Here is a 14,253-nt window from a genome sequence, read left to right as displayed (position 1 = left end):
AAGTACACAAAAAAACGGAAAATGGGGTTTTGTCAGGGAGCCAGGAGGAACCAAGCTGCTGTCTTGGGCTTCCCATACACCCATCTGTTTAATCAGTTTACAACCATTATTTGCCCATCTTAATTTTTCTTAATTCAGGAATACACCGTTACCATGTTATAAGGATGTTAGGATGGCAAAAGTCTGGCAGTTAGGTGCTATTTTTGCAGAAGCAGAATGGACTTTGTCCACGTGTGCCACAATTTTACAAATATAATGAAAGCTTAGTATTAAGTATTTGACAATGCTTTCCATGTAATTTGCATATCAAACCTAATTGGTTTAACAAATCTTTTGGAATGTGCCAGGTCAAAAAGACTTCATTTATTCATTCATTTTATATTTTATTTTTAAAGATTTTATTTATTCATAATAGAGAGAGAGGCAGAGACACAGGCAGAGGGAGAAGCAGGCTCCATGCTGGGAGCCCGACGCAGGACTCGATCCCGGGACTCCAGGATCGCGCCCTGGACCAAAGGCAGGCGCCAAACCGCTGAGCCACCCAGGGATCCCCAAAAAGACTTCATTTAAAGTCTGATTTGGAAAAGTTTCGAAAATACCAAGAACGATTTTTAAACATTATTTATTTTAGGGAATATGCAGTGCAAGCATGGAGGGAAGGGCTGAGGGAGAGGGAGAGAATCTTCAAGCAGACTCTGCTGAGCACAGAGCTGGACTTGGTGCTCAATTCCATAACCCTAAGATCGTGGCCTGAGCCAAAATCAGGAGTGGAATGCTTAACTGACTAAGCCAGTTAGGCACCCCAAAAATATCAAATAAGATTTTAAAGCCCTTGCCTAAATAAAATAACATATTATTATGAAGCTTAATATTTAAAAGGGAAAGGAACTTTTACAGTCTTATCAAAAGCAGACCAAAAGTCCAAGAAAACTTTGTCCTTTTAATGGAAAACTAAATTCTAATTTTGCACTGGCTTACTTTTCATAGTAAGACTAATTTTTTAAATATACTTATTTTAATCTTAAACAGTTTGACCACAGATTAAAATTCCCTTTTCACAAAAAAAAAAAAAATGTCTTCTTCACAAACCTTCTATAATTATTTTTTCTGCATTCCAATTCTGTCGTATATTTAGTAATAAACGATTTAGTATTGTCTTATTTGGAATTTTTTTTTCCAAAAGGTTAATTTTTATTTGAAACTTTGGATTTTATCATTGGCAACATACCATGTAAATTCCTTTTTTTTTTTTTTCGTTTTATTGGAGTTCAATTTGCCAACATCTAGCATAACACCCAGTGCTCATCCCGCCAAGTGCCCCCCTCAGTGCCCATCACCCAGTCACCCCAACCTCTGGCCCACCTCCCTTTCCACTACCCCTTGTTCGTTTCCCAGAGTTAGGTGTCTCTCATGTTTTGTCACCCTCACTGATATTTTCACTCATTTTCTCTCCTTTCCCTTTATTCCCTTTCATTAATTTTTATATTCCCCAAATGAATGAGACCATATGATGTTTGTCCTTCTCTGATTGACTTATTTCACTCAGCATAATACCCTCCAGTTCTATCCACGTTGAAGCAAATGGGGGGTATTTGTTGTTTCTAATGGCTGAGTAATATTCCATTGTATACATAGACCACAGCTTCTTTATCCATTCATCTGTCGATGGACACCGAGGCTCCTTCCACAGTTTGTCCTTTGTGGACATTGTTGCTATAAACATTGGGGTACAGGTGTTCCGGCGTTTCACTGCCTCTGTATCTTTGGGGTAAATCCCCAGCAGTGCAATTGCTGGGTCGTAGGGCAGATCTATTTTTAACTCTTTGAGGAACCTCCACACAGTTTTCCAGAGTGGCTGCACCAGTTCACATTCCCACCAACAGTGTAAGAGGGTTCTCCTTTCTCCACATCCTCTCCAACATTTGTTGTTTCCTGTCTTGTTAATTTTCCCCATTCTCACTGGTGTGAGGTGGTATCTCACTGTGGTTTTGATTTGTATTTTTCCCTGATGGCCAGTGATGCGGAGCTTTTTCTCATGTGCTTGTTTCCCATGTCTGTGTCTTCTTTGGTGAAATTTCTGTTCATGTCTTTTGCCCATTTCATGATTGGTTTGTTTCTTTGCTATTGAGTTTAATAAGTTCTTTATAGATCTTGGATACTAGCCCTTTATTTGATATGTCATTTGCAAATATCTTCTCCCATTCTGTAGGTTGTCTTTTAGTTTTGTTGACTGTTTCTTTTGCTGTGCAGAAGCTTTTTATCTTAATTAAGTCCCAATAATTCATTTTTTGCTTTTGTTTCTCTTGCCTTCATGGATGTATCTTGCAAGAAGTTACTGTGGCCAAGTTCAAAAAGGGTGTTGCCTGTGTTCTCCCCTAGGATTTTGATGGATTCTTGTCTCACATTTAGATCTTTCATCCATTTTGAGTTTATCTTTGTGTATGATGTAAGAGAATGATCTAGTTTCATTCTTCTGCATGTGGCTGTCCAACTTTCCCAGCACCATTTATTGAAGAGACTCTTTTTTCCAGTGGATAGTCTTTCCTGCTTTGTCGAATATTAGTTGACCATAAAGTTGACAGTCCGCTTCTGGATTCTCTATTTTGTTCCATTGATCTATGTGTCTGTTTTTGTGCCAGTACCACACTGTCTTGATGACCACAGCTTTGTAGTACAACCTGAAATCTGGCATTGTGATGCCCCCAGCTATGGGTCTTTTTTAATATTCCCCTGGCTATTCGGGGTCTTTTCTGATTCCACACAAATCTTAAGATGATTTGTTCCAACTCTCTGAAGAAAATCCATGGTATTTTGATAGGGGTTGCATTAAATGTGTAAATTGCCTTGGGTAACATTGACATTTTCACAATATTAATTCTTCCAATCCATGAGCATGGAATAGTTTTCCATTTCTTTGAGTCGTCCTTAATTTCTTTCAGAAGTATTCTGTAGTTTTTAGGGTATAGATCCTTTACCTCTTTGGTTAGGTTTATTCCTAGGTATCTTATGCTTTTGGGTGCAATTGTAAATGGGATTGACTCCTCAGTTTCTCTTTCTTCAGTCTCATTGTTAGTGTATAGAAATGCCACTGATTTCTGGGCATTGATTTTGTATCCTGCCACACTGCCGAATTGCTGTATGAGTTCTAGCAATCTTGGGGTGGAGGCTTTTGGGTTTTCTATGTACAGTATCATGTCATCTGTGAAGAAGGAGAGTTTGACTACTTCTTTGCTAATTTGAATGCCTTTGATTTCTTTAGGTTGCCTGAATGCCGAGGCTAGGACTTCTAATACTATGTTGAATAGCAGTGGTGAGAGTGGACATCCCTTTTGTGTTCCTGATCTTAGGGGAAAGGCTCCCAGTGTTTCCCCATTGAGAATGATATTTGCTGTGGGCTTTTCGTAGATGGCTTTTAAGATGCTGAGGAATGTTCCCTCTATCCCTACACTCTTCAGAGTTTTGATCAGGAATGGATGCTGTATTTTGTCAAATGCTTTCTCTGCATCTATTGAGAGGATCCTATGGCTCTTGTTTTTTCTCTTGTTGATATGATCAATCACATTGATTGTTTACGAGTGTTGAACCAGCCTTGCATCCCGGGAATAAATCCCACTTGGTCATGGTGAATAATCTTCTTAATGTACTGTTGGATCCTCTTGGCTAGTATCTTGTTGAGAATTTTTGCATCTGTGTTCATCAGAGATATTGGTCTATAATTCTCCTTTTTGGTGGAGTCTTTGTCTGGTTTTGGAATTAAGGTGATGCTGGCCTCATAGAACGAGTTTGGAAGTACTCCATCCCTTTCTATCTTTCAGAACAGCTTTAGTAGAATAGGTATGATTTCTTCTTTAAACGTTTGATAAAATTCCCCTGAGAAGCCATCTGGCCCTGGACTTTTGTGTCTTGGGAGGTTTTTGATGACTGCTTCAATTTCCTCCCTGGTTATCAGCCTGTCCAGGTTTTCTATTTTCTTCCTGTTCCAGTTTTGGTAGTTTGTGGTTTTCTAGAAATGGGTCCGTTTCTTCTAGATTGCCTAATTTATTGGCATATAGCTGCTCGTAATATGTTTTTAAATCGTTTGTATTTCCTTAGTATTGGTGGTGATCTCTCCTTTCTCATTTGTGATTTTATTAATTTGAGTCTTTTCTCTCTTCTTTTTAATAAGGCTGGCTAATGGTTCATCTATCTTACTAATTCTTTCAAAGAACCAGCTCCTGGTTTTGTTGATCTGTTCCACAGTTCTTCTGGTCTCTATTTCATTGAGTTATGCTTGAATCTTTATTAACTCTCTTCTTCTGCTGGGTGAAGGTTTTATTTGCTGTTCCTTCTCCAGCTCCTTTAGGTGCAAGGATAGCTTTTGTATTTGAGTTTCCAGTTTTTGGATGGATGCTTGTATTGGGATGTATTTCCCCCTCAGGACTACTTTTGCTGTATCCCAAAGATTTTGAACTGTTGTATCTTCATTTTCATTAGTTTCCATGAATCTTTTTTTTTTTTTAAAGATTTTATTTATTTATTCATGATAGTCACAGAGAGAGAGAGAGAGAGGCAGAGACACAGGCAGAGGGAGAAGCAGGCTCCATGCACCGGGAGCCCGATGTGGGATTCGATCCCGGGTCTCCAGGATCGCGCCCTGGGCCAAAGGCAGGCGCCAAACCGCTGCGCCACCCAGGGATCCCTCCATGAATCTTTTTAATTCTTCTCTAATTTTCTGGTTGACCCTTTCATCATTTAGCAGGATGGTCTTTAACCTCCACGTGTTTGAAATCCTTCCAAACTTCTTGTGGTTTAGTTCTAGTTTCAAAGCATTATGGTCTGAAAATAAGCAGGGGACGATTCGAATCTTTTGATACCGGTTAAGACCTGATTTGTGACCCAGTATGTGGTCTCTTCTGGAGAAAGTTCCATGTGCACTTGAGAAGAATGTGTATTCAGTTGCGTTTGGATGGAAAGTTCTGTAAATATCTGTGAAATCCATCTGGTCCAGTGTATCATTTAAAGCTCTTGTTTCTTTGGAGATGCTGTGCTTAGAAAATCTATCAATTGTAGAAAGTGTCGTGTTCAGGTCTCCAAGTATAAGTATATTATTATCTAAGTATGTCTTAACTTTGGTTATTAATTGATTGCTATACTTGGCAGCTCCCGCATTCAGGGCATAAATATTCATAATTGTTAGGTCCTCTTGTTGGATAGATCCTTTAAGTATGATATAGTGTCCCTCTTCATCTCTCACTGCAGTCTTTGGGATTAACTTTAATTTATCTGATATGAGGATGGCTACCCCTGCTTTCTTTTGAGGACCATTTGAATGGTAAATGGTTCTCCAGCCTTTCATTTTCAGGCAGTAGGTGTCCTTACATCTAATATGAGTCTTTTATAGGGGATCCCTGGGTGGCTCAGCGGTTTAGCACCTATCTTTGGCCCAGGGCGCGATCCTGGAGTCCCGGGATCGAGTCTCACGTCAGCATGGAGCCTGCTTCTCCCTCCTCCTGTGTCTCTGCCTCTCTCTCTCACTCTATGTCTATCATAAATAAATAAATAAATAAATAAATAAATAAATAAATAAATAAATAAAAACAAAATAAAAAAAAAATAAAATGAGTCTCTTAGAGACAGCAAATAGACCAGTCTTGCTTTTTTACGCAGTCTGAAATCCTGCGTCTTTTGATGGGATCATTAAGCCCATTCACATTCAGAGTTACTATTGAAAGATATGAATTTAGTGTCATCATAGTACCTATGCAGTCCCTGTTTTAGTGGATTGCTTCCTTGGACGACTTCTTTCTTTTACAGAGTCCCCTTTAATAGTTCTTGCAGAGCTGGTTTGATGGTCACATATTCTTTCAGTTCCTGCCTATCTTGGAAGCTCTTTATCTCTCCTTCTATTCTGAATGAGAGCCTTGCTGGATAAAGTATTCTTGGCTGCAGGTTCTTCTCCTTTAGGACCCTGACTATATCCTGCCAGCCCTTTCTGGCCTGCCAGGTCTCTGTGGAGAGGTCTGCTGTTAACCTAATACTTCTCCCCATAAAGGTTAGGGATCTCTTGTCTCTTGCTGCTTTAGGATCTTCTCTTTATCTTTGGAATTTGCAAGTTTCACTATTAAATGTCGGGGTGTTGAACGATTTTTATTGATTTTAGGGGGGGAATCTCTCTATCTCCTGGATCTGAATGCCTGTTTCCCTTCCCATGTTAGGGAAGTTCTCAGCTATGATTTGTTCAAATACACTTTCTGGTCCTCTGTCCCTTTCGGTGCCCTCTGGAGCCCCAATTAAACGTAGATTTTTCCTTCTGAGGCTGTCATTTATTTCCCTTAACCTTTCCTCATTGTCTCTTTTTTCCTCAGCTTCCTTCCTTGCCACCAACTTGTGTCTGTGTCACCCATTTTTATACCTCATTAACCCTCGTCGTTAGGACCTCCAGTTTGGATTGCATCTCATTTAATTGATTTTTAATTTCGGCCTGATTAGATCTAAATTCTACAGTCATGAAGTCTCTTGACTCCTTTATGCTTTTTTCTGGAGCCACCAGTAGCTTTATAACTGTGCTTCTGAATTGGCTTTCTGACAGTGAATTGTAATCCAAATTCTGTAACTCTGGAAGAGAGTACTGTTTCTGATTCATTCTTTTGTGGTAAGTTTTCCTTCTCGTCATTTTGCTCAGTGCAGAGTGGCTAAAAACAAGTTGTAACGGAAAAAGTAGAAAAAGAGGAAAAAGGGGGGGAACAAATAAAAAACAAGGAGGGGTATCCTCTGATTCTATATACTGTAAGTCCCTAGACTTCCCCTGGAACTTTCCAACGCTGCTTGGTCAAGAACTTGCTCTTCCCTCGTCCTTCCAGCTGGTCTTCTGGGGGAGGGGCCTGCTGGGCTGATTCTTAGGTGTGTGCACTTGGGGAGTTGCCCCGCCCCCTGCCAGGTGCACGGCTCAGTGGGAGCTGTTTATCCTGTGAGGCCCCTGCTCCCTGGTGGCCTTGCTCAGTCCCAGACACAAGGTGATATCAGGAGGAACAACAACAGTGGTAGCGGCCAGGTCTCCAGCCCTGGAGTCAGCTCCAGCAGTAACTACGGCAGCTCCCAGTTTGCAGGGGCCTGGATGCTCCTGGGGCAGGAGGCGCGGACCTGCACAGCTCAGGGCTGCCTAGCGACAGGAGTGTCCTTGCTGCCCTGTGTCCTCCCGGCCTCCGCCTGAACCAGTGGGAGCACCAGATCTTGGGCTGTGTCCCCCGGCGCCTGTCCCAAGTGGAGCACCAGATCTTGGGCTGTGTCCCCCGGCGCCTTGGGCTCCGGGGGCCTTCACTGCTGGAATTGCGCTCTTGGGGCACGCAGTCGCCTCCGTGCAGAGCCGCCACCTGAGCCGCCCCTGAGCTGCTGCCGGGACTGCGCAGCCCCCTCTGGGTGGAGCTGCCACCTATGCCGCCCCCCATCTGCTCCTGGGGCCCCGCCAGGCATGTGCTCCACCCCTTTAGGGAGCTCGGCCCACGGTGTGTGGCACGCTCTCCCCCGGGGCGCACTTCCTCTGTTAGTGACCCTGGGAGCCTGAGGGCATCATTGCCCCTCCTGGGATCCTGCCCGAGTTCCCTGTCAGCGCCTTTCCATTCGGGAAGATTGGTAAAGTCCCTGCTTCTCCAGGACTGGGCTTTCCTGTCCTGGAGGCTCTCACCGCCTGGCCTTAGCCTGGCTCCTTGCGGGGGCCCCTCCCCCTTGGATTATTTATTTTTTTCTGTCTTCCTACCTTGATAGAAGCGCTAACTCTTCTCACTGTAGCTTTCCAGCTTTTTCTCTTTAAATCTCAGGCGGAGTTCGTAGGTTTTCAGGATGATTTGAAAGTTATCTAGGTAAGTTGGTGGGGACAGGTGACTTGGGGAGCCTACTCTTCTGCCATCTTGCCCCGCCTCTTATTTGGAAATTATCTATGTATTTAAACCTTTTATTTACTTGTTCTTAACAATTATATTTAAATTACTTACAGAAACTTTGTTAAATGTTAGAAAAAGTCAGCCATTATCCAAGGTATTGTTTTTTGGTGTGACATTTTCTTAGAGGTGGCAAACACAGCCTTTAAACACTCGACTGTCCACCAATTTTTGTGGCTTATTGGCCTCCAAGATACCTATTAGCTGTAGCCTTTATCTATGTAAAACAAGACAAATGTGCACCTGAACATATTGCAAGTACTGTGAGCTGACCACAAGGCCCTGTGTGCATCATCAGCAATTCCTTAGAACCTTGCTGGAGTTTTCTGCATGGAGAATTGTGGTCTGAAAGCCTTGGCTCCTAGAAGACCCTTCTGCCGGCTTAACTGGGCTCCAGGCATAACCATCTGCCATTTCAAGCTCACCTGCCATGTAAAGGAAAGCCAATTAGGTCAGGAGCTCAACTGAAAAACAACAAAAACCAAAGAGAGAGTAGAGCTCAGAAATGAGGAAATTACCCACAGCCCTCAGAAACAGCAAGAAAGACTGAACTCAGAGGGTTTGTGGGTACCACGTCTGTGTTTCTTCTTCTCTTTAAATGCTGCCAAAAGTTTGCTTCAGTTTCCCACACTGCCGCCAAATGGCTAAATAACAAAAATTCAACCCACTAATTTTTTTTTTTTTTTTTTTTTTAAGTAGTCTCTGTGCCTGGTGTGAGGCTTGAACTCATGACCCCGAGATCTGGAGTCGCATGTTCTACTACCTGAGCCAGCCGGGCATCCCTTAACGAAGTAAATTTTAAAGATCTACTTGGTCTTATTAAATGATTCATAAATTGGATATCTCATTTGGCAAATACAGTGTGGCTCTGAGGAGTTGTACAAAATAGGTTTTTATAAGAGGGTGGGGCAAGAAAGTTATTAGCAAAAAAAAAAAAAAAAAAAGATTGTCCCTTAGGGTAAAAGCAAAGGATCTTATGCAGATAATCTCATTTTTTCTTTGATAGAGTGGGCCCATGTGGCAGACTCTTTGGCACTGATCCAAAAATTCCCTACTGACCAGTTAAGACTGTATTTCTGGAGCAGGTTGAAACTGCTGTGAGATTAGATATTAAGCCCCAGAAAAATTTAACTGACACCATTTGGGGCCTTTGATTTTAACAGTCTTACTGATTTATAGTTTTTATTGTTTATTGTTTCTTCAGATAAATACCCAGTAGTGGAATTACTGGATCATATGGTATTTCTATTTTTCATTTTTTTGAGGAACCTCTATACTATATTGCACAGTGGCTGCACCACTTTAAATTGGCACCAGCAGTGCATGAGGGTTCCCTTTTCTCCATATCCTTGCCAACACTTGTTCTTTCTTGTCTTTTAGATACTAGCCATTCTGATTGGTGTCAGGTGATCTCATTGTGGTTTTGATTTGCATTTCCCTGGTGATTAGTGATGTTGAACATCTTTTCATGGGTTTCTTGGCGATCTGTATATCTTTGGAAAAATACCTATTCTGATCTTCTGCCCATTTTTGATTGGATTTTTTTGGTGTTGAATTTTGTTCTTTGTGTATTTAGGATATTAAATCCTTATTATATATATATCATTTGTGGCATGTGTTTTCTCATACTGTGTTGCCTTTTTGTTTTGTTGATGGTTTCCTTTGTGTGCAGAAGATTATTTTGCAGTAGTTCCAATATTGTTTGTTTCCTTTGCCTTAGGAGACATATCCATAAGTATGTTGCTAAGGCTGATGACAAAGAAATAACTGCCCATGTTTTCATCTAGTTTTATGGTTTTATTTAGGTCTTTAATCCATTTTAAATTTATTTTTGTGTATGATAAGAAAGTGGTCCAGTTTCATTCTTTTGCACTCAGTTGTCTAGTTTTCCTAGCACCATTTATTGAAAAGATTATCTTTTCTTCCATTTTATATTCTTGCCCTTATTTGCTGTAGAATGGGTTTTTTTTTTTTTTTTTTGGTGGAGTTTTAGAGCTTAGGGTTTTCTATGTATAGTTTTAGGATTTTGTATGTATAGTTTCAAGTAATCTGCAGATAGTGACATTTATACTTCTTCCTCACCAATTTCTGACTTGTATTTCTTTTTGTTGTCTGATAGGCTAGGACTTCCAGTACTGTGGACTAGGACTTCCAGTACTGTATTGAATGAAACTGGTGAGAGCGGACCTTTTCATCTTGTTCCTGATCTTAGAGGAAAAGCTTTCTATTATTCACCATTAAGTCTGACATTAGCTGTGGGGTTGTCGTACATGGCTTTTTTATGTTGAGGTATGTTCCCCCTGCACCCACTTTGTTGAGAGTTTTTATCATGAACAGATGCTGTTTTTTTGTCAAATGCTTTTCTTTACATCTGTTAAGATGATCATATGGTTTTTATCTTTCCTCTTGTTAATGTGATATACCACATTGATTGGTTTGTGAATACTGAACCATCCCTGCATCCCAGGAGTAAATCAGACATGATCATGGTAAATGATACTCTTAATGGATTGTTGAATTCAGCTTGTCAGTATTTTTTAAGAATTCTGCATCTGCGCTTATCAGAAATACAAGAAATTGTTGAGAAAAACAACAAGAAAACAACAAGAAAATTGTTGTTTTCTTTTCTTTGTAATGTCTTTGGTTTTGATAACAGGGTAATGCTGGCCACATAGAATGGATTTGGAAGTTTTCTGTCCTCTTACTTTTTGGAATATTTTGAGGAGAACAAGTATTGACTCTTAGAATTCACCTGTGAATCTAACTGGCCCTGGACTTTGCTGGGAGTTTTTTGATTATCAGTTCGATTTCATTCCTAGTAATTAAGTCTGTTCAGATTTTCTATTTCTTACTCAGTTTTGAAAGTTTGTATATTTCTAGGAATATATATCTTTATTCTAGGTTGTCCCCTTTGCTGGCATATAATTTTATAGTATTCTGTTCTAATCTTTTGTATTTCTGTGATGTCGATTGTTATTTCCCCACTTTTGTTTTTGATTTTGTGTCCTTCCTCTTTTTTTTCTTAATGAGTCTGGCTAAAAATATATCACTTTTGTTATCTTTTCAAAGAACCAGGGCTTGGTTTTATTATTCTTTTTCTTTTGGTTTTTTAGTGTCATTTATTTGTACTTTCATCTTTATTAGTTTCTTCCTTCTACCCCTTTGGGTTTATTCTGCCCTTTTTTTCGTTCCTTGAGATATAGAGTTAGGTTATTTGAAATTTTTCTTGTTTCTTGAGGTAGGCTTGTTTCACTATGCAACTCCTCCTTATAACTGCCTTCACTGTGTCCCAAAGATTTTGAACCATTGTGTTTCATTTTCATTTGTCTCCATGAATTTTTTTATTTCCTCTTTGATTTCATTGACCCATTGGTTGTTTCATAGCATGTTGTTAACCTCCATGTGTTTGTTTCTTCCACTTTTATTCTTGCATTTTATTTCTAGTTTTATACTGTTGTGGTTGGAAAAGATTACTTGGTATGATTTCAGTCTTACTAAATTTAGTAAGAGTTGTTTTGTGGCCTAACATGTGATCTGTTCTAGAGAATGTTATGTGCTCCCTTGAAAACAATGTATAATCTATTTTTTGGAGGTGGAATGTTCTATACATATCTTTTAAGTCTATTTGGTTTAATATGTTGTTTGAAAGACCACTGTTCTCTTATTTTTATACTGTATAATCTACCCATTGCTGTAAGAGGGGTATTAAAGTCTCCCAGGATTGTATTACTGTCAGTCTCTTCCTTTATCTATTAACATTTGCTTTATTATTAGTGTTGCAGTGTCAGGTGCACAGATATTTATAATTGTTATATCCTCATGTTGGATTGATCCCTTTATTATCATTTAATGCCCCTTTTTGTCTCTTGTTACAGTCTTTGTTTTAAAGTCAGTTTTTATTGACTTAATTATTGCTACCCAGGCTTGCTTTTTCTTACCCCCACCATGTCAGTTTGCATAGTGTATCCTTTTCCATCCCTTCACTTTCAGTCTGTATGTTTCTTTAGTACTGAGATAAGACTCTGGTAAACTGCACATAGATGAGTCCTTTTTTTTTTTTTTTTTTTTTTTTAAAGACTTTATTCATGAGAGCTACACAGAGGCAGAAACATAGGCAGAGGGAGAAGGAGGCTTCCTGTATGGAGCCTGATGCTGGAACTCAATCCCAGGCCCCAGGATTGCCACCTGAGCCGAAGGCAGATGTTCAACCACTGAGCCACCCAGGTGCCCTGTGATGGGTCTTTTTTTTTTTTTAAATTTTTTTTTTTATTTATTTATGATAGTCACAGAGAGAGAGAGAGAGAGGCAGAGACACAGGCAGAGGGAGAAGCAGGCTCCATGCACCGGGAGCCTGATGTGGGATTCGATCCCGGGTCTCCAGGATCGCGTCCTGGGCCAAAGGCAGGCGCCAAACCGCTGCGCCACCCAGGGATCCCGGGTCTTTTTTTTTTAAATCTAGTCTGTCATCCTATATCTTTTGATTAGAACACTTAGACCATTTCATTTAAAGTAATTATTGACATATATGTTCTTTTTGCCATTTTGTCACTCTTATAGTTCTTCTCCATGTCTCTCTTGGTCTCTTGCTCTCATTCCTTGTGATCCATCACTTTAGTATTCTGCTTAGCTTTGTTTTTTGTGTGTATCTATTACAGATTTTAGGTTTGTGGTTGCCATATGGTTCCCATATGACATCCTAAGAACTTAGCAGTCATATATTGTCACTTAAGTTCCAACACATGCTTAAAGAAATTCATTTTTATTTCCCCCCTGCACATTTTCTGTGTATGTTGTTATATTTTATATCTTTTTTTAAAAGATTTTATTTATTCGAGAGAGAAAGAGAGGCAGAGGGAAAAGCAGGCTCCATGTAGGGAGCCTGACATGGGACTTGATCCCGGGTCTCCAGGACCTCGCCCCAGGCTGAAGGCGGCGCTAAACCGCTGAGCCACCGGGGCTGCCTATTTTATATCTTTTTAATCTGTGAGTCCCTTTAGCTGATTTTTAGATATAATTGACTACTACTTCTGTCTTTTAAGTCTTCAAACTTACTTTATAAGTGTTTGCTGAACTACCTTAATGTTTGCTTTTATTCATGAAAGTTTTTCATTTTATAATTTTCGGGCTCCCTGCGTGGAGCCTGCTTCTCCCTCTGCCTGTGTCTCTGCCTCTCTCTCTCTCTCTCTCTCTCTCTCTCTCTCTGTGACTATCATGAATAAATAAATAAAATCTTTAAAAAAAAAAATAGGTGTAGATTTGGTGTGTCCATGAAAGAGGTGAGTTCAGGGTCCTCGTATGTGGCAACCTTGGATTGGAACCTCTTTATTTTGATATACAGGTTTCATATGGTTTGGTTTTGTTTAGTTAGCTAAGCAAGATTATATTTTGTAGCATAACAACAGATTCTTTTACATTACATGAAAACAATTCTGTGTGAGGTAATGCCATTCCAGATCACTAGGTTATTTTGTTTTCCAGGAAATAACAGTACAACAACTAATGTCTCATTTGGACTCCATCAGGAAAGACATGGTAATCCTAGAGAAAAGTGAATTTGCAAATCTAAGAGCAGAGAATCAGGTGATACAAGTTTTAATTTATTACTAATAAAATAAATGATTTTATGTGGTCAGTTATCAAGTTTTTAGGTCAAAGTATACACATGCTTAACCATACTAATGTTTCTATGTATAAATCATAGTTTCTTGACCAGAGTTAAGAGTTGTGCCTTACACATGTAAAAATCATGTGGAAGGGAAAATCTTTGAGCTGTCTAAATGTTATATAAAATTTCTTGTACATTTTATATGTTCTCAGAATTTAAAGCAATGTGACATTTTCCATTTTAAATGATTCTGTACTAATTTTTTGTCAGTTAAAAGAAAACTTTCTGTATTTCGTTGGAATTTTGTTCGCTAGCTTAAATATTTTTAAATTTAGAATATCAGTCATGGTTTAAAAGTAAAATAAATAGATAAAATAAAACTAGAACAAATACTTTTTTTACTGTCCATAATTTCTGAATATGATGAAGTATTTTCTGAATATGATGAAATATTATTTCCTTTTTTGTCTAGTTTTAGTTAATGTTTGATTAGAAATCTGTAGAGGTTGTCTGGCTTTTACTACTGCAAGGTTTCAGATTTATTGAATAAATCATGCTGTAGGTATTTAGTATAAATGGCAATTGAATGTGATTTTTCTTATACCTAGAAAATGAAAACTGAATTGGAACAAGTTAAGCAGCAACTGATAGTAAGTTTAAGTATTTTTCTCACTTTCAAATAGTTTATTAATTTCTAAACATGAGATTGCTTTTTTAATATTTTTATTTTCTTTA

The 14,253-nt window shown here is 39.2% G+C and overlaps 1 protein-coding gene across 5 annotated transcripts in view; it reads left to right on the top strand.

The window, feature by feature from the left end:
• Window positions 1–14,253, top strand: part of CCDC90B (coiled-coil domain containing 90B) — a 50,453-nt gene that overhangs the window by 14,995 nt on the left and 21,205 nt on the right. For 2 of the 5 annotated variants that reach the window (XM_072794836.1, XM_072794839.1), the window contains exons 4-5: window positions 13,392–13,493; window positions 14,127–14,168. In XM_072794836.1, coding sequence (XP_072650937.1) covers window positions 13,392–13,493; window positions 14,127–14,168 — 144 coding nt within the window. Of the gene's footprint in view, window positions 1–10,032; window positions 10,203–13,391; window positions 13,494–14,126; window positions 14,169–14,253 lie in introns of all 5 variants that reach the window. The other 3 variants (XM_072794840.1, XM_072794837.1, XM_072794838.1) reach the window with 3 other exon arrangements.

The sequence above is a fragment of the Canis lupus genome, chromosome 23, assembly GCF_048164855.1.
Source record: "Canis lupus baileyi chromosome 23, mCanLup2.hap1, whole genome shotgun sequence".
Lineage (NCBI taxonomy): Eukaryota > Metazoa > Chordata > Mammalia > Carnivora > Canidae > Canis > Canis lupus.
This window is presented reverse-complemented; position numbering and strand designations above follow the sequence as displayed.